The 20,509-nt window shown below is 48.7% G+C and overlaps 1 protein-coding gene across 2 annotated transcripts in view; it reads right to left on the reverse strand.

Moving 5' to 3' along the window:
* The window catches only part of khdrbs3 (KH domain containing, RNA binding, signal transduction associated 3), a 55,793-nt gene that overhangs the window by 27,265 nt on the left and 8,019 nt on the right, over positions 1-20,509 (reverse strand). For both annotated transcript variants that reach the window (XR_005120447.2, XM_037473840.2), the window contains exon 2: positions 3,749-3,867. Coding sequence is in view for 1 of the 2 variants with exons in the window: in XM_037473840.2 (XP_037329737.1) it covers positions 3,749-3,867 (119 nt within the window). In the remaining variant the exon portion in view is untranslated. The remainder of the gene's footprint in view (positions 1-3,748; positions 3,868-20,509) is intronic.

Here is a 20,509-nt window from a genome sequence, read left to right on the forward strand (position 1 = left end):
CCTAATGTATTCAAACGTGTAAAAGTTCCATCAAAGAGACACCGCCGGCGCCGGATGGGGGGGTGGGGAGGGGCGGCATCCATCGCCTCCACCTGGACGGGGCCTCGGTCGCTGACAGGTTGTGCGTCTCAGCGTGGATCGGGAGGCAAAAGACTGCTTTTGTGATTTTGATATTTCGGCGAGCATCAGGCAGAGAGAGAACTCACGGCACGCCGCATCGTTAAAATATGCCTGTGAAACTCCTCCTCTGATATCGCCTGGAAACATAGCGCTAATTAAAGATTTGATCGTTCTCAGAATGCGTGTGAGTTTGTGTGGGATTGTGTACACAATGTTTGTATACCATGCACGTCCTGTAGGATTGTTTCCAATTAAATCTTTTTGTCTTCCACGCAACATTCACATGAAGGCATACAAAACATTTGAAAAGCTTCAGGGGTTTCACGATATGAGATGTTCACATCTGGGTTATTGTGAAATGTTTCTGTAATTTTTCTCCATGGACACTAGTTGTTTCTTCTATGTAACATTGGACGGTGTTGGTCCAGACGTTGGATGCTGCTGCACGTTCTGGTCCAGCTCACCACATGAAACATTCATATTTTGTGTACCGTGCTTTGGTGAATCAAAGGCCCAGAACCCTTTCCCATCACTATCTGGCTTCTTAATCTAAGTGCCAGATTTCCTCCATTTTCTTACTCAGCTCACACATGAAAAACATTTAATGTGTGTTCCTGTATATGATGGTTGAAATGTACATGGATTACATCTAACATTTCCCCAGGCCTTGAAGTGGGTTAAAGTCGCATTATGGACAACAGAGTGATGTGACGTGATGTTCCCGACTATTTAAACAGAGATCGTGCCGATGTTTCTTCGGATTTGTTTGACCGAACCAGTAAATGTCAGAGAGAAATCTTTATTTTTATTTTGAGGCACGCGTTCGTCTCCTCGTAGGAACAATCCTCCCAATATGAGAGTCTTTCCCAACACATAACCGTAATCCCACACCATGATCGGGAATCAAAATCTCTCTGACTCCTTCTGTGATTGATGCTTGGGGGGGGGGGGTTAGCTGATGCTTTAGTTATCACGAGGGATTATGTGATTTACAATAAAACCTGCCTGGGCTCCTCCACTGGTTCATGTCAGCAAACCCTGTGAGAGGATTGTGTGTCTGTAGTCACCACAATAAAAGCTCGCGAGCTCAATCCCAGGCTGCCGCTCCGCAGAAATCTCACCGTAGATAGAAAAAAATAAAAGGGACTGAATTATACATTTTGCACTATGTTCAGCTGAAACAAAAATAAAGTAATGCGGCTGATTGGAAAGTCAGCGAGTGGAGAAAGGATGTATGATTAATCGAGGGGGGGTGCAGGGCGTTGTGTGTGTGTGTGGGGGGTGGGGGGGGGGGGGCACATCTTCTGAGATGGTTTCATCGCCTGCTGAATGGAACACTGCGCGCCCGGCGAAAGGTGTGCTCTGTGATTTGTGCTGAGGACAGCAGGGGGGGGGGGGGGGGGGGGGGGAGGGGAAGCAGGAGGATAAATCACCGCTCAGAGAGGAGCCACAGTCTGAACTGGAAATGAACCAGTGGGACTCCTTACGCCTCGCTAATGGCCTGCGGCGCTTTCGGCCAAAGCAGAGGGGGGGGGGGCCCAGCAGGCCGGGGGAGGGGGGGGGGGGGGGCTGATAGTGCAGCCGCATGCAGAAGGTGGGGTGTTTTTAGTTGCTGAGTAGGTGTGACTCGTGTTTTAAAATCGTGGCCGTCTCCATTTCTGAAGCCGGCGTTTGAGTTCCGTCTCGTTTGGTTCTGAAATAACGAAAAGTTCCTCGTTCACCGAGATCTGCTTATAAATGTTGTGCTGAAAGGTCAAGATTAACGTGTTCGAAAACCGCAAAATGTTTGCCGTCCGTGTTCTAGTGATGAATCCCATTGTTCTGGTCAATTGAGATACAGTTGATCCTCTAATCAGCAGGTAAACGCGCTCACAAAGTGAGTTAAATACAATCAATGATGAAAATAATGTGATAATTATTCATTTGTGTTCATCATAAATGACTAAAACTAATACTCCAATTGAAATAATATCACAACAACTGTCAAATTAGTGAAAAACCAATTAACTCGCACGAAGCGGTCAGCGCTCCGGTTTGCGTGTTCTCGCTTCAGAACAAACCCCATTAAGATGAATTAGGAAGGTTCTTGTGAAGGTTGTTTGCTGCGGGGCTTCCGCTCTCACAATGCAGCGTGGGAGGAATGGTCACTGGTGTGAAACGTCCCCGCCTGCTTCATTCTGATAAAAAACCAGGTGCGTTTGTGGAGGACGGGTCGACGTGCCGCTAAGTGGCCATTTGGGAAAAGCCCAAAGGTTGATGCTCGCAGCTCAGGGGGAAAAAAAAAAAACCCATTCAAGTCAGGACGATCACTCTCGCCATTTCTACCTGTCGGGTGGAACAAATGGAATTTGTCTTCCTTCGGTGGCTTTGTCGGAGCTCTAAACAGCGTATGAGTACGACTGCTTATCAAAGCCGCCAAAGCAGGTTTGTTTGGCTGTGAACCTCGGAGACGTGACGGCGCTACACGCAGAACACTCACACCCCGGCATCCCTGCAGACGAGCCCTTAACGGCGAGACCCCAAAAAGTGAGCCCAGATCTGGCGATTTGGGGGCGAAAGGAGACATTCCACCCACTGGAACATTGATGCACAACCACAGACAATGGTCACCAGAAGATGTGCAGCTCTCTGACGTAGACGTATCACCGCTATGTCGTCGCTGCGGATGTTCTTGTTAAAGCTCGTTTTCATTTTAAAATAAAGGGTGTTGACGGGGAAGTGGGTGCGTGTCGACATTTTAGAGCAACGTGTTGAACTGATTGCTGGTTTTAAAAACAGGCTTTTACACCCCGTGTGTTAAACTGACAGACTGACAGGTGTTATTTTAACGTGCTTTATAATCCTCTGGTGTCATTGAGCAGAAATGGGGGGGGGGGGGGGGGGTGTAGCTTCCAGAGGTCCATTGGTTTTGGTGGTTCTTCCTTCGCCGCCCTGCAGGTGGCTTTCCCCCCTGGAGGCCTGAGGTGGACACTTGAGCGATGTTCCCCTTCGCTTTTACACCAACACCTCCCCATCGTGCTCTCTCTCTGTCACGCAGCGGGGGGGGGGGGGGCGAAGACCTCCTTATCGCTCAAGGGGGGAGCTTCACGTGGAGGTCACCGCAAAGCCGGGCCTGTCTAGGAGCCTAAACATGTGACCCGTGTGCTCATTTCGCGTGAAAAGAAGAAGAAGAAAGAAAAAAAAAACGCCTCGAAAAGGGTGGTAAGAAACCCGCTGGTCGCCAAGGAAACGAAAATCCATTGTCGTATAATTCCGTGAACGTTCATTGACAAAAGGATAAACCAAGACATGAAAGCGCCATCGACGAAGGTCCCGCCTCCGGACCCGTGTGACTGGGAGCAGTTATTGGTATTCAGTGTGAAAAGGCGCATGTGATGCTGTGTGTGTGTGTGTGTGTGTAAAGGTTTCCCCTCTCATCGCTGTGAGCGAATGAGGCTTCGTGGTCGAAAACCTTTCGGCGGCTTGAGACACTTCTTTGGCGAGAGAAGGAAACTTCCAGAACCTGCCAGCAAAACTCCTGCCAGATATTTGACCTCAACCAACCAGAAGCTTCCTGAGGCTCCGCTGAGGAACCCAAACAGAAACCGGAGATGCACGAATATCCCGGAGAGGCTGCCTCGGCACTTACTTTAGGAAACTGCTTGACCGGTATTAAAATTTTCTGGCCCAGTTTCATGTTCTTGTTGATGACGACGTCGATGAACTTCTCCTCCTCCTTGTCCTCGTCTTTCTGAATTTTCTCGATCTCTGAAAAAGACGGAGAGACAGAAGGTGTTGAGTGGAGAAAGATGAAAATACTGCAAAAAGTAAAAGCAGGAGGAGGGTTCCACAGATGATGGATCAGTTGAGTTTTAAAAACACGATCGGGAATTGTTTTGTCTTTTGTTCTTGGACTGTGACCAGAAGTTTTAAAAAAAGAAGAGAAAAAAAAAACACTGAACAAATAATTAACTATGAAAATACGCCACGGATGAATCAATACTGAAATGAATCCACAGCACTATGAATAATGCACCTGGGTTTCAATCTTCTTGTCTCACTTTAAGGAAGAAAGTAAGTCGATTTCCCAAAGTTAATTAAAAATGCTCCATAAAATGTAAAGGATGAATATTCATGTCTTTAAGTGCATGAAGATGTTAGATCAGCGTTTTGAGAGTTGGTCTCGAACCTTTCAGGAACCAATCAGGACGCTGCATTCCCTCCGTATCTCTATTTTAACCTTTGGGCCACCAGAATACTTTTGAATGTGGGCAGAAATGCCATTGTGGTCATACAGAAAACACAAATGGTGGTGGGGGGGGGGGGGGTCACTGGAGCTTACTGGCTGTGGGAGCTCCTCCTATGGGAGAGGTGCACTTTGATGTATTTGGAGATGTAACCTTGAACATTTAATCAGATGGATAACATCTGTGTTTCGGTGCCAGGAAAAATGGTTTTGCAGAGAGGGCAGCTGAGAGGTGGGGGGGGAGGTTACGACTCAGACTGCAGGCTAAAAGCCCGTCGGTGGGGAGGGGGGGGGGGGGGGGCAAAGTCTATCACCCATTTATTTATGGGGTTTGAAACAAACTATGAAATGAAAAAACAATCCATAAAGGGAAATAATCATGAGTTGGGGGGCTGAGTTCAAGGGTTCAAATTGAATCACACGTTCAAACGCCCCACGAGCAGATATATCACATGACCACTTTTCAATTACAATGATCTGAGCATCTGCACCTCTAACTACAAACTGTAAACTCTGAAGGCATCGGTGGTTCTCAACAAAGCTCTGCGGCAGTACGGCGGAATGTAATTAAAACCTTTGATTTGAGTTTTAAGGATAAAAGAGGTATCAGTGAGGTGGAGATACCCTCAAGCTTTGCTTTATCCCACGGGGGGGGAGGGGGGGGGCAGAGACACGGAGAAAAGACAACATTAATATTAATGCATCGCCTAGCAACAAGTTTCCTCCCGCCACCACGCGTCGTCCTCTAAACATCCCGGCTCTGATTTATTGGGAGATTGGGGCTGAGGTTGTGTTTGTGTTCAACTCTTTTCTAACAAAGAATCCTTCTTGCCCTCAAAGAAAATGTTTGATTTGAAATCCAGAAAAACCCAGACGGTGCACGACAATCAATGGGCAGACAGCTTCAAAGCAGCTTCAAATCAGCTTCGTATCAGCTTCAAATCAGCTTCGAATCAGCTTCAAATCAGCTTCAAATCAGCTTCAAATCAGCTTCGAATCAGCTTCAAATCAGCTTCAAATCAGCTTCGAATCAGCTTCGAATCAGCTTCAAATCAGCTTCAAAGCAGCTTCAAATCAGCTTCGAATCAGCTTCAAATCAGCTTCAAATCAGCTTCAAATCAGCTTCGAATCAGCTTCGAATCAGCTTCAAATCAGCTTCGAATCAGCTTCAAATCAGCTTCAAATCAGCTTCAAATCAGCTTCGAATCAGCTTCAAATCAGCTTCAAATCAGCTTCGAATCAGCTTCAAATCAGCTTCAAAACAGCTTCGAATCAGCTTCAAATCAGCTTCAAATCAGCTTCAAACTAGCTTCAAATCAGCTCGCTTCACGAATTGAACCCCAGCGTTGAGATGAACTAACTCATCCTACAAACTAAATCTGCTTCTCTTTTTTTCAGTGCATCAAATATGCAAACTCCAGCCCCGTTGCACACATTGGACCCACCTTCACGGCGTGTGAAATGCAAGCAGCTCGCTGATTCAGGCCCTCCCCGTTTAAAATGCATAAGCTGGTTACCGGGTCCATGTTGAAGTCCATGTCTTCTCGCCCTCCTTCTCATCTGATCGTAGAATAAACGTTGGTTTGCCATTTTTCCGTGAATCCATTTTTTTGCTCAGGTGCACCTAATTTAGTTTGTCTTTCTATTAATCAACGCGTTCTATCAACAGTCCTTTCACTTTTTATGCTTTGTCATATTAAAAACCTTCCCCTTCAGTCCGACCCAAAGGGATCCGACCTGTGACTCCAAATGACACGAGCAGCTCATGCATGAAGCTCAGCACAAACCCTAAAAACACGAGGTAAACACGGGACTCTCTTCACGTTGCACAAACACAGCCACCAACACCAATCAATCTTCTCGTCCAAAAGGCTGACGATGTGACCTTTAGCTGCAGTGCGACCCGTCGGATGTGACTGAGCCGCGTTTCTTGCGCGTTGAGATGCTTTTTTTTTTTTACTTGCTCATGAAATGGCAGAAAAACATTAGAACTTAATTGTAATTGTGATTTTTAATTTCTGCGCTAAGCAGGATGCAACTCCACCTCGTGCAAACATCACGGCGCCGGGTTTCTCTTCAGCGCAAGAGAATAAAAAGGTATCTTTTCCGAGGGGGCCCAGGGGTCGCAGCGCGGCGGATGCTGCGCGTGTCCGTCTGCAGCCGACAGACTCATTATTTTGTTGTTTTGCAATTACGGGTCAAAAGGATGAAATGCTCCAACGTGAATGCGACCTCATTATCCTCGTTCCCCAGCTCCCACCCAGCACAGCATGCTCGTGTAAACACAATCAAACGGACATTGAGGTCACCGAGGGATGAAACATTCAAAGTAAAATGCAATAAAAAAAAAAAAATCCAGATAGAAGAAGAAAATGTAAAAGGCTCTGCTAACGGATTTCCTCCATCGGCTTCCTACAGCGAGCAGAAGGCAGCGCAGGAGACTTCTTCCCCAAAAGGTGAGTCGTGTATTTCCCATCAGATGGAACTGTGACTACGAACGGCAGCTTAGTGCAAATGTTTGAAACAGGAAGGAGTGAGTGAGTGAGTGATGTCATTCATAACTATTACTCATATTATCATAATGTCACCACCGATACGCTGCTGGTCAGTCGGCACCATCTAAGCCTCTGGCAATTCAATCATTAATCGGACCATCGGTTAAAGATCAATGTGTTATTTTGTCTCTTTTTAGAGTTACCAAAGAAATAAAAAATTAAACCAAGCTTTCGGGAGACTTTCAAAAGTTCCCAAAAACGCTGCCGAATCACATCAAATATTTGTACTTGCTGAATTATACAAAGACAAAAGCAGCTTAAAAATAGACATTCCTTCTGATAACACAAAGCAACGAGCCTCAATAAATCCTTTATCCTCAATAAAGGTTTTTGATTCATTTGAATGTTCAGAGTTCGATGGACTCGGAAAACAATTAGCTGGAATCATGGGGTCAAGGCTTTGACCCCTGAGGAAGAAACACTAAAGCAGAAAAAAACAAATATACAATTATTTATTTATTGCCTCGACTCGCTCCCGTCCTGAAATCTCAATTTCACTGCGGCTCCTCCGCCGCCTCGACAAGGTCAGGCCGGCAGCGGGGACTCGTCTCGCCCCCCTAATCTGGAGATTACATTCTCGGGCGGCCGGGGAGGTTCCCCCCCTCCCTCCCTCCCTCCCTCCCCTCCTTCCCTTCCTGCCTCGCTCCCTGAAAGCCTGCCTCCGCTGCGAGGTAACGAGCCGCGACCCGCTCACAGCGAGGAGATAATGTCCACGGATTAAGAGCCAGAAAACCCCTCGAGCGCCGCCTCCTCCATCCCGCCGCCCGGGGCCCGCGACGCTCGGTAAACACATCCGAGGAAGTCCTCCTGTCGTGGAGGCGTGCGATAGCGAATGATTTTAATCCCCCCCCCCCCAAAAAAAAAAAAACTGGTTATGGTGAGAGCACTGGACAAAAACAAGAAGCCCCGGGTCCTCTAGGAAGCCTCTTGTCACAATTTTTTTTTTAAAACAATAAAGTTGCATCGAGATCCCCTCGAGTGGCTTGTTTTTTTTTCCGAGGCCTTCCAGGGTTCAACTGGCCTTAAAGCGCTACAGGCTGCGCCCCCCCCCCCCCCCCCCCGGTGTTTGCTCCGTCACTGAGAGAGTCGCTTGCTTTGCACGGAGAACTTTGGCTTCACAAATTTGTCCCGATCCATGAAATGGTGGAGGTTTTTAATGCCGACAAACTATTTCCAAAGAAAGCAGCGGGCGGCACCAGAGCCCCGCCCCTCATCATCACCGTTGTCATCATCACCACCATCATCTCCATCACCACCATCACGGACATAAACGGTGACCGCTGGCAGCTGTGTTATTTCAGTTTCTCTTTGAAACGCTGCTATTATGGTCTAAGTGGTGTTTTGGGGTGTGGGGGGGGTGTGACGAGGTGTCTCTATTTGAAGGGATGCAGTGGGACGGGAAGCAGGGAACGTGTAAAAGAAGCACTGATGTCACGAGGGAAGGATCAGGATGAGCAGCATCAAGCGAGACCCTTTTGCTGAGCTTTTAAAAAAGAAAAAAAAGAACACAAAATGTTGCGTTTTTACCGAGGAAAACGAATTGGACTGATGATGAAAGACGAAACGGCACCTTGGCATGTTCATGGATATTACAATAAGACACAGCGCTGACTATGCTTTTCATACACAGCGGATCCAGGTTCCAAACTGCAGCCTAAAAGATGAGTTTGACCCTCAAGCATCCCATAATATCCACAACATTCTGTGTTTGAAATCACAGAGCCGGAATCAAACGTGTGTTTTAATGGCATTTCTTCATTTGCTGTACGTGGGTTTTCTTTTGCCTTTTTTTTTTTCTTTAAGAAAAGAAACCAATAGAAATTGTAAACCTGATGTGACCAATAGTTACTGACGACTCCAACGTGACGAGAGAGTTTACGTTATTATTACAACTATTAGAATTGTTCTCGGCACACAAGTTGCTGTAGAAGAGTTACTCATTCCTGCGTTTGGAGCGTCATCAGACATCAACGCAGTGTGTGTGTGCGTGTGTGTGCGTGTGTGTGTGTGTGTGTGTGTGTGTGTGGAACAGCTCGCATCCAGAGACGAGGAGGCTCCGTTCCTCATCCTGCATTTCATGGTTGTGGATTAAACTGTGTGCCCTGTTAAAGCCATAATCCCATTTTCGCTGCCGTGGGACTCGAGGAACCAGAGGGGGAAGCTGCAGACACACAAACAGCTGTTTGAGGCCTATTGGTAGACAAACAGCTGTTTCTACCCACCTCCCCCAGCTGATTGAAGAGAATCAATTGATCATTCAAAATATCTGATCAAGATACTGGCTCCGAGCTAGTTCTCAGATTTATTAAATGTTGGCCTATATCAGTCATGTTTGAATAATTTCCCATCTTTAAATGGACGGTAACTTCTGCAGGTACAAAGGAGCATGCAGCGAGTGCATGCACGCATGCAGCTAAGCGCGCTTCATTTCCAGCCTAATGCAGAGTGACCCACCGAGTCTATAACGGCCGCTGAAACTCTGCAATAAATAAGACTCGAGGAGGAACAAACGCACTTGAGTCAATAAGTAACACATGTAATAAGAGCGTGGTGTAATTGAAAGGTCTCCATGCGGTCAGGCATGAGCCCCCATTGCAGCAGACGAGGACCACATGACTGGCTGAGATACCCGATACCCGAGACCCGAGACCTGCATGACTCCAAAGCCGAACCCACACCAGAAGACACTCAGCGGCCTGTGACCTCGGATTACATCTCAGATGAATCACCTCCTTTGTTTGGCCGTCTACAGAGCCTGGTGCATGCTGGGATGCTTTCTCTTCATTAGAAGACTGCTGACCGGCGCGTGGACGGCGGCGCATTCGAACCCCGTTGGACGGGCGCGGCGGATGAACAGCGAGGGCGGGTACCGGGGGGGGGGGGGTGGGCAGATAAATCCTTTTGAAGTGGGAGTTAATTAACAATAAATCACCCATCTGGTCGCAGCCCGAACCTTTAATACAAACCTGAGTACCAACAAGAAAGGCCACTTCATCCCAGAATCCCCCTTTGCTTAATGAAGTTTCCCATAAAACCGTCATTAGGCTCTGGAGGGGGCGAGGGGGGGGGTATTCGAGAATGAAAATGAAAACTGTGCAGCTTAATGCACATCATTATCAGGGCCTCTTATAAGGCGGCATTATCAAAATACACTGAATCATCATAACTGGTAATGACCAGCACCCCTTCGTTTTTTATCTCTATTATTCATCGCGCGTCGATTAAAACCACAGAGAAAATGCAGGAAAAATAAGCGATTAAGTGCCTCCTAAAAGCATTCCTCACACACACACACACACACACACACACACACACACAGATCTCAGATTCTGGTAAATAGAGAAATTCATTCCCCCACTAAGTCCGTGTGCATTAGAGAGGCATTAACGTGTGGTCGTGACATCATCGGATGCATATCACGCATCTTCAGACGCTCGTCCTCCTCCTGCTGCTCCTCGCGCCGCCAAATCAAATTAGAATTGCAGCTCGTCATCTTTTTTTTAATGCTGGCGAGCGATCCAAGAACAAAAAGATCAATATCGCAAATGAAATAAGGCACTTGATGTTCTCCAGCGGGGGGGGGGGGGGGGGACGACGACGGACGCTTGGCATCGGCGGCGAGGGCCGCTGGACCAGCTCCACCAGTGTGCACGGAGTGTAGAGTTCACTTTAGTTATTTCTGTCTCTTTCGACGGTGGTCTAAAAAAAAATGATGAAAAACCGACTGTGGCTCAAACGCACTGCGAGAAGGATCAGTGTTTCCGAGGCAAGATCACATGACTGCACCGCCACGCTGATCCCGGATCCACGTTGGACGTTACAAGGAGCAGAAGTGGACAACGTTTTAAATGACGGCATTGGTAACGATGCCCTGAAGCGACTTGACTCGCGTCCTTTCTTTGCTTCTCATTAAAAAGCCATTGGAACGAGGCAGATGTTTGGCAGAAGAAGGACACGCTCCCTGCACTCTGCTGCTGACCAACAGCAACATTAACTCGGGGGGGGGGGCATTGAAGATGAGGGCATCCTTCCTGTAATGCGTGTGTTTGACTTTGACCTGTTTGTGTGAAGTTAAAGACCACTTTAAAGACCCTCTCTTTGTGGTCCAGGGAGCCAAAGCCCGGGTTCACGGATGGGGAAGCGAAACCAACGGCACTATTTTGTCTTTGTTGAATGGACTTTCATTTTATTTTTATTTTTATTTTCGCCTGTGGACCCCGTGAAGAGCTCTTTAAAGCCTCGGCATCTGTCTTCTTTGCTATAATTAATGAATGAGACATTTTTCACTCGTGGTCCTTTTTGAAGTTTGACGTACAACATGTTTTTCTCTTTCAGTTTGAACTGACCCAAAGTGTCCCTCTCACATGAAGGGGGGGGGGGGGGGGGGGGGTGTTTATAGGTAATGCATATGAGGAAATGAGTTTGGGAACTAATTACATAGTTATGTGATATTTTCCACGTTGCTTTTTTAGAACCTCCATTACATGACTGTCAAAAGTTTAATTACAAAAGGAGATTAAAATGATTTCACGCTGATCAAATATTAATACAGCGAGTCCGATCATTTCTCTTGGCACTCATATTTCTACATAATAACTTGTATGAGATTCTTTTTCTGGCTTCGTCATTTGTCTGCAGGAGACTTGACCTCAATAAAAGAGCGGCGGCCAATTACTCAAGATGACGTTTTTTTTTAAAATTTTAACTCAAGAATGAACTCGGAAGTTCAGTGACTTGTCCACCTCTCAGCGGGGGGCGGGGGGGCAGCTTCCCGTTTGTTTGTTTTGGTTTCACAGGACGAAGGACATGACGTCCCCTCGCAGCCCGGGGGGACAAAAGGGTTGGACCGGGGGGGGAGGGGGGGGCAGTGAAAGGCTCTTCTGGGCCCCCCCCCCCCCCGGGTGGAGTTACAGTAAAGAGATATCTCTGAATGGACAGAAGACATCGATACCGACACACTGTGAGGCATTGTTCACTCGTACTTTTGTGTGAGCCTCTCACTTTGAAACCGAGCTAACAACGGCACACGGGGGGGCTAAATTTAGCAGAAGTCGTCTCCAAGACAGGAAACCGAAAAGGGATTATTCCAAAATGAGCTTTGAATTGGCGGCAGTTAATTAGCAAACCTTTACCCCAGAAGGATTTGTTCCATTCACACCTTTTCTGTAGATATCTTATTATTCTTATGATCTGACTAGAGAATAATAAGTGTCATAATAAACGTTTCATGAGTAAATGTGGCTAGCTAGCATCGGCGGCTAATGGTAAAAAAAAAAAACATCACTGAATGATAGGATTTCTTTCTAATAATTAGATTCATAGCATCTGTTCGGGGCTTTATGTTCTGTGAGTCATTCTAAGTGTTGAGCTCTTTTCTTTTAGCGGGCTTTGATGAGGATCTCAGGATACTTACTTTTCTCATCACAAGGACAAAGTCACCACAACGTGAGGAAACGTCTCCTCTGTGATTATAATGGCCAGAAAACCGATGAAAGTAAGTTCGTTTGTCCCCAGTCTGCGGTCTTTATGCTAAGATTACAGACAGGCATGAGAGTTGATTTTCTCATCTTACTCTGAGTAATTAAGCCAAAAGGTCGAGTAAAGGCTGCACCACGTGTGTCCATCCATCACGGAAAATAGTCCCCCAGCAAACGCAGCATCTGTTTTGGAAACCTTCTCTAAAATATGGACCTATATTTGTGACCCCATACCTTTAAGACTTACATCTTGTATAGAAACAAATGGGTTTAGAGCGACGTACAAGGTAGAGAAACTGCACTATAAATAAAAAGTGTAAGGTCTGTATTCCTGCAGGACACACACACACATCGCACCTTCTGGTTAGTGCACTGCAGAGGCAGCATGTGGTGTATAATGCACCACTTAACATTAAATATTTGTACGGTTTCTCTATCTGCTGTGGTTGGGCTCCGGGTCAGCTGCAGATTATCCCTGTCGGGGCATAAATTATACAGGAATGTGGGGAAGCTTTTAGTGTGGCCCTGTTGCTACAGGAGCCGCGTCCGGAGAGGCAGATCGTGACCAAAAGAGATGGCTCAGGCTGATGGATTACACCGGCTCTCTCCTGGGTAAACGGACACCACCCCCCCTTCCAACGACGTCTCAGCCTGTCATTGAAATGTCTCCGAAGATGGAGGCGAACACCGGCGAGGCCTCGTTCCTGCCGCCCGCTAAGAGAAGCGTTTGTTACTCCACAAAACCTCATTTCCATTTCGCTGGGAAGACGACTTGCGCGCCGACGGCGTCGGTATCGTCCGTGAGGCCCGCTCATCGGTTCAGTCACAGCTAAGGACGGCCACGTCGTCCTCACGCATATTCGTTTTCAGCGAGGTCTGTGCCGAAGGAGAAGCTTAAGAGCGCCGGCTGCCTAAATAAGTGAGGAGGAAGACGCACGCGCTCCTCCACGTCCTCGGCGTCGTCACATGGAGCTGTGATCTCACCACCCTTCGTTTTTGTGATGAAACGGAAAAGAGACGTTAATTTACAACACGGAGGGGACAAAATAAAACTAAGTATCTAAATGTGTCCTTGGAAGTGGGTGTCGGGGCGAAGGCCTTGAATTAGAGATGAAGCAGTAGGTCAATAAACCATCTTCATGAAGAACGCCATGCAATGGCTGCACAGGGGCATCTCAATAGTAGATGTCACAGGGTTAGTAAGTCTGATCCGATACCACAGAACCACACGTGCCTAGTTCCACCATCTGGTTTCTCGGAAAGACAAAATAAATATTATATAAGGTCTTAGCGACCTGTTGTCTCTGGACAACCTTTGAGGTTCATTTCATGGAGTCTTTCACTGACCCAAACGGACTCATTCAGCCTGAAAAAACAGCCCTTTGCTCTCCAGCCCTTTTTCGAAGTAATTAAATGTCGTCCCCGCGTCGTCCCATCGCCGTCCCCACGCCGTCCCATCGCCGTCCCCACGCCGTCCCCGCGTCGTCCCATCGCCGTCCCCACGTGGCCCTGTGAAAGAGGACACTGCGGGGAGCCGTATAGGCGCCTCTGTGGGGCCCTTTGTGTTCGCTCAGAGGCCCCCGAGCCGAGGCCTCTTGTTCCTCTTTGGTTCTGGGAGCCACGAGTTGCTCGCTGGGCTCAAATCAATCATCCAAACGTCGGGGGCTTAGCGAGGAGATTTGTTCACCGTCTTTATTAAAGATATTGAATTACTGAGCGTTTTTTATTTCCAGCGGATGTCTTTTCCCTCCTTCACCCGACCCCACGGGAGGTGAACCGTGCGATCGAGTAACCCAAGATAATGACTCAGTGATACTGGGCCGGTGGGCCGAGATTAAGGAAATGAAAAAAAAAAGGGGGGGGGGGGGAACCCGGCGTGGATGTGACTTGGCGCTCCGCACCTCGCAAAAGTAAACTTCGTGATGGTTCTTTTTCCCACTTTGCTGCGGAGGATGGAAAACAGTAAATGATTAGTAATAAACAAACGGTGACACAAAGACACGCACACGTTGTGACAGACACTCGGATGCGTCTCTACGTTGTAGGTGGGCGGTCGGCTTCCTCCTGCAGCTCCACGTCGGTGCGACAGGTAAAAACCCGCCGCTTGTGGGGCGCCATCCGTTCTGCGGGTTGGAGTTTTTTGTTCTGGGGATATTTTTTCCGAGGCAGCTTCCCTTTGGAGGCAGATGGTCGGGTTATCTCCGAATGTGCAGAGCGGGGGGGGAGGGGGGGGGGGGGCAGCAAAGTTAAATGTCTGTGGAAGAAGTTTTGCGAATAAAAGTAAGACAAACTGTATTTTTTTGTTTTGTTATCCAGCTCAGTTTGAGTGTGCGTTCACTCAACTCCTCCAGAGATGTAATGTGTCATCTAAAGTACAGGATGCAAAGTGGGTCCTTGCTCAATATGAGCTCATTTGCAAATGTGTCATTCGGGAGGCTTTGAATCGTCTTTTCTTCAGCTGCACCAATCAATATTTGTACATTAGCGACGGGTGAAATGGTGATACAACGGAACATTCTGGTAATCCCGTCTCACAGAGTGAAATAAAGGATTAAAACAGACTACAGGGGAGAATAAACAGAAAGGGAGGTTTTAAGCTGCACTAATCAATATCTGCATTTTCCTAATGGATGCAGTGCGAGTGGTGTGTGTGTGTGTGTGTGTGTGTGTGTGTTGGAATAAAAGGTGAAACAGAACATTCTGGTGAACGTGTGTGAGTACGGTCAAACTGAGAGGAAAATGAAATGTGTTTACAAGCAATAGATTCAATGATTAAAGGTGAAATGTGTACGATCATTTGTCCCCCTGTACGATCAATAATGCCAAAAGGCCAATAATGTACATTTGATCATTCTATTCAGTGACTATTAATGGTTTTAAATACATTCAGATCCTTTTTGCAAAGACACACAGATGTCTTTTTAATTGTAAGCTCTTTGAGCAAAGATGATTTGTCCTCAGAGCCCGTCTCCTCCAAAGCAATCTGGTGACTTTATGAGGTAATGGTCGACCACAACTCCTCCTACCACCCCCCCCCCCCCCACCCCCCCCTCCATTTCCTCCCTGTGAGGATATCTGTCCTCACAGGGAGGAAATAACAACACTAAAGCCCCGCATGAGTGATGCGGCGAGGCGCGGATCAGCGTCTGGGCCTCGACCAACATCTCCCTCGGCTGTCAGGAAGATGAAAATGTGCTCGGTGCTGTGGGGGGGGGGCAGGGGGGGCGGGGCAGGTGGAGCTAATGGACTACGCTCTAGGACGCGGCTGTCGACTCAGCAACGCCGCCGGCCCGTGTGTCTCTCGGATGGCCGCGGCGGGCAGAGAAGGGAGCCGTCACCTGCAGGATTTATGATCAACACGATCAAACCTCGGGGGAATCACATTATTTTGTGATGTCATGAACAAAAAAAAAATTTAAAACAAACAGATTTTTCTGATTCCCGTCATGCAAATTAGCTTTTTTGATGGTCTCGCGTGAGGACACCTTTCTGCCCGTGAACTCAAAGGCTGCGTCCGTCTCCAGCTGTCAGTCCAGCGGAGCAATGAGAGAGATGCAGCCGCCGCGCTGATCGACAGGGAGGAAATTGAGGTGTCACACGAAGCGCGTTAAACCCGCATTCTGCTGCGCGTCGTCACCCGCTGGCACGCCGCCGCCGCAGGGCGATGACACCGGGGTCACATTCAGGTGGAGAGAAACGTGAAATAACAGGGATTGTTTCCTACAATTATTCGGCGTCTTAGCCGGTCGCTGTTGGAGGCTGGCGCCCCCGGGGGCGAGGGGGGGGGGAGGGGGGGGGGGGGGTGACCTCAGACAGCGTTGCTGATTGTCAGAGAGACCCGGAGAAAAAAAGAATAAAAGCTTTAAAAAATGAGAAAGAAAATCCGCGAAGACGCTGTGCGCTCTCGACGACGTGGCCCCGTGCCACCTGAAGGGGCCGCGTGCCACCTGAAGGGGCCGCGTGCCACCTGACAGGGCCCCATGTCACCTGAAGGGGCCGCGTGCCACCTGACGTGGCCCTGCGTCACCTGAAGGGGCCCATGCGACCTGAAGCGTTAGCGCGTGGCGTTTTACATGCTGTGAGGTGGCGCAGGCTGCGTTTGCGTGACACTTGAAAGGGAAAAAAAAAACTCGTCCATTAAATGGCTTCAAAAAAGCTCCGGGTGTAAAACTGTCCTTTTCAAAAGGAGCCAGCTGCAGGCAGGTGACAACGGGACGGAACCTCAGCAGCTAAAGGTCACCCTCGTGCCTCTAGATCCTCCTCAGTTAACCCCCCCCCCCCCCCCCCCCCCACATTAATAACCTCATATAAAAACATTCTCCACTGTTTGAGACACTTTTCAGATCCGTGTGACACTGACGTCCTGTTCTCATTTCCAAGAGAGAATCCACATCAGGAAGGAATTAACAAGCACAACATCTGATGAAGCGTTGGGGTTATTTTTGAGTGAGTTTTGAAGAAACTATTTCCACTGATAAACACGAACATGGCTGTCGATCGAGAGCCAGAAAGCTGCTTCTAAATGCAATTACGTCGCTCCGCGGTGCCGGAGACATCATTACACAAAGTTGTGCTGAAAAAAATAAAATAAGATAAAAAAAAGAACACCTTGCCTTGTTGTAATTGTGTTGTTTGTCACTCTGCTTCCTGAGCTTTAAACGAATGAAGTGCAAGAGCAAAACAACTCAGAGCCGCTGTGCAGCAGCAGTTCGACAGCCGATGCTGAATAAAACATGTGTCTCAGTGTCGGTGCTGTTCTTTACGTCCAGGAAATACAAGGTCTCCCCCACTCCGCCTCCCCAGGGAGAGAGAGAGACCTTCTTCACACGCCGAGCATTTAACGCCAGAGAGTTACTGAAAAAACAGGAGGATCACAACCCTCCGAACGAAGCACAACGACGGACACGCTTTCAAACGGAGACGTTGACGCGGTGGACAAAGTCTCCATTTGTTAGCCGAAAGAATTCACAACGGAGAGAAATGGCAAAAGTTTTTTTTTCCTTTGTTTCGGAATAGTCTATAATTTCCACCCACAGGTGGTGTTTCTAACCGTCATGGCTGCCGGACCCTGACGAGGAGACCCGCTGTGCCAACCAGGGCTCTCGGCTTTTGTCTCCCCTCCGTCACGAAGGAAACCGCTTTTGCTGCACCTCGAGACGCCGCTCCTCTCGCCGGCCTTCGCCCCCCCCCCCCCCGACCCCAACCCCCCCCCCCCCTCTCTCAACGAGCTGACTCCCAGCAGACGCCTCGCAGGAGAGAAAGAGACGTCTCGTTAATTACGTCTCAGTTGAAATATCAGTCCGGAGCTCCCAGCCATTTGACGAAAGCAAAGGTAATAAAGCCCACGTGCAGTGGAGCTCAACGGGGGGGGTCAACAGCGGATGGGGGGGGGGGGGGTATGACTGAAGCTACGGTTGGAGAGTCTTGGAGGTTAAATCAATTCGAGGCTAAAGTTCGGCGCAGTGGGGCCGAGTTTGTTGCTTTTTCAACATAAGGAACTCCGATGGGAGCAGAGGGGGGGGAGCAAGGGGGGGGGGGAGCAGAGGGGGGGATGTGCCGTATCATATCAGTAAGCTCCGTATTTAAAGCACCGGAGAGGAGACTTCATCGATAAACATTCCCTACAGATGTAAATCATGGAGAAGGTCACGGTCAATTAGACGGATAAAGTAACAGCGGTGACATTCACGTCGCCCCAAAAGACGAGGACTGGACCCCCCCATCCCCCCGCGGGGGGGGGTGGCGGGGGGGGGGGGGGGGGCGAGGGACAGGGAGACGAGAGACCCATCTGCAGGACGTCAATGCCTTGATGCCAGCAGAGACCACAACATTTTTGCCTTTTGTGCAAATTGAAGAAACAAAGCCATAAATTTGCAAAGCGGGGAGATCGATGCGGCTCGGTCCGGAGACCGAGCCGCACCGGGGTCATTCGGGCCCATTCGTCAGACGTGGCCCATTAGAGTGGTGCCGTTACGACTCCGCGTGCCGCGTCGAGCGTCTTCGGTATTTCATCTCGCCGCGCGACGGGTCATCGATCGGGCCGGGCTGGATTCCCAATACACGAAAAGATCGAGTGACGTCTCTTTTCTTTCTTTCTTTTTTTTTGGGTTTCTGCGATAATGCAGCATCTCGTGCTCACGGGTTCAGATGAAGAAAAAAAAAACCAAGATGTTCCTTTGTTTCATGCGAACGACAAGGACGGGGAAGCGATGTTCCCGTCATGCACGGCGGCATCTCCGGAGAGACCCCGCTTAAATATGGGACTACTCAGTCATGACGAGAGGAACCCATGTCAGAATGAAATGGGTCATGAGGTACTTTAAATAAATATGATAATGAGGCGGACACCACCGGTTGCCCGGGGCCGTTATTTGTGATCTGTGGGGGGGAGCAGTAGGTAGATTGGAAGTTAATAATACAGCAGCGGAGAGGTAGCCTGAGTGGAAAGTGGTCCAGCAGATGGGCCTCTGTGTGTGTGTGTGTGTGTGTGTGTGTGTGTGTGTGTGTGTGTGTGAGATACCCGAAGGACGCCACGCTTCGGTTTTCTCACAAAAAGCAGCAACGTGTGTCGAGCTTGTTACTTCCTTACAATCTTTTCAAAATAAAATTAAAAAACGCTTATTTAAAATGAGGGAAAGATTGTCGTTGGGGTTAAAATAACCAAAGAAGTGCTGCTGTGGCATCAATGTTGACTTTCTGTTTCACACGGGGATCGAACACGGAGAGAAAGCAGCTCCAGAGCTCTGAAGGTTTCATAGAAGAAGACTTGTTGTGAGGTTAGAAGAAACATCACAGGAGTAACGGTGAAGGCAGGACAGGATAACCCAATGAACGGAGAGACTGGGGGGGGGGGGTCCTGAGGGCTCAGAGACGACGTGTGAGGGAGCAAAAGGAGGCATGTCGCTTCCCACGGGGGCACGACGCGTTAACTAGTGAGCCCCCGATATCTGGCTTTAGTTCCACGTGACGTGATTGATCGGCGGTGTGATCCTCCCTGAGGTCCACAGGGGGCCGCCGTGTGATGCCGCCTTCCTCACGTCACGAACCAGTGGCCTCGTTCAGCAGTTATCAGTCGTATGGTGTTTTCTACCCTGAAAAGACCACCATTGAACTGGAACATGGGTGAAAAGGGGTGAAAAATAAGACCAAACATAAGATGCTAACTTACAGCTTACTGACATTAACTGTAAGGATAACAACAGCACAGCAATGAATAAAATAGGCCCTACTTTGTTTCTGCTTGTGTGAGCAAGTAGAGTAAATAGAGTAAATAGAATAAATAGAGTAAATAGAGTAAATAGAATAAATAGAGTAAATATGTACAAAGCAGGTTTGTGTTCTCATTGATTTTGAACAAAGGGGCGAGAGTCACACCACTCGCTTCGGTGACCTTCTGACCCGCTCCGCTTAGCCCCCCGGACCGTCAGCGCGGGACCTCCGAGGCTCACCCCCCCCCCCCCCAAAAAAGGAAGCGCCCCGGTTCCCGTCACTGAGCCTCCCGGGGTCCTTTGCTCTTATCAGCTCCTCCAGGATGAGACGCTGTCAATACAGCCACCGCAGAGGAGGAGAAGCATATCCCTGCTGCTCCTCGTATCAACGCGGCGCATCTCCCCACACACACACACACACACACACACACACACACACACACACACACACACACACACACACACACACACACACACACACACACACTCACACACACGCACACACACACACACACACTCACACACACACACGGGGGGGCTGGTCAGACAGCAATTAAAACCTCGGCCCTCCGGTGCAGGAGTGGGCGCGAGCGAAGGAACCGCAGATCCATACACTCGATTCCTATCCGTTCACCCCCTGCAGCCTCCCATCGACGGCGCCCGCGTGGACCGCACCGCTCGCTGTAATTACAATCATCTTTCCCAGAGATGCATTACGCACGGCAGAAGAGGAATTGAGCCGTGACACCTTCGCGTGACACCGTCGCGAATAAAAGGTGCTGCAGCCGCAGTTATTGCAGCTTCATAAATCCCTCTGCTTTGCACTGCAGAAAGCGACAAACACATCCAGCCCGTTGTGAAATATCACAATAGGGAGTTATTGGTTAAAGATGCTTAAAGGACGAGGCTGACAATTGAAACCGG

Source organism: Pungitius pungitius, chromosome 17 (genome assembly GCF_949316345.1).
Source record: "Pungitius pungitius chromosome 17, fPunPun2.1, whole genome shotgun sequence".
NCBI classification, from domain to species: Eukaryota; Metazoa; Chordata; class Actinopteri; order Perciformes; family Gasterosteidae; genus Pungitius; species Pungitius pungitius.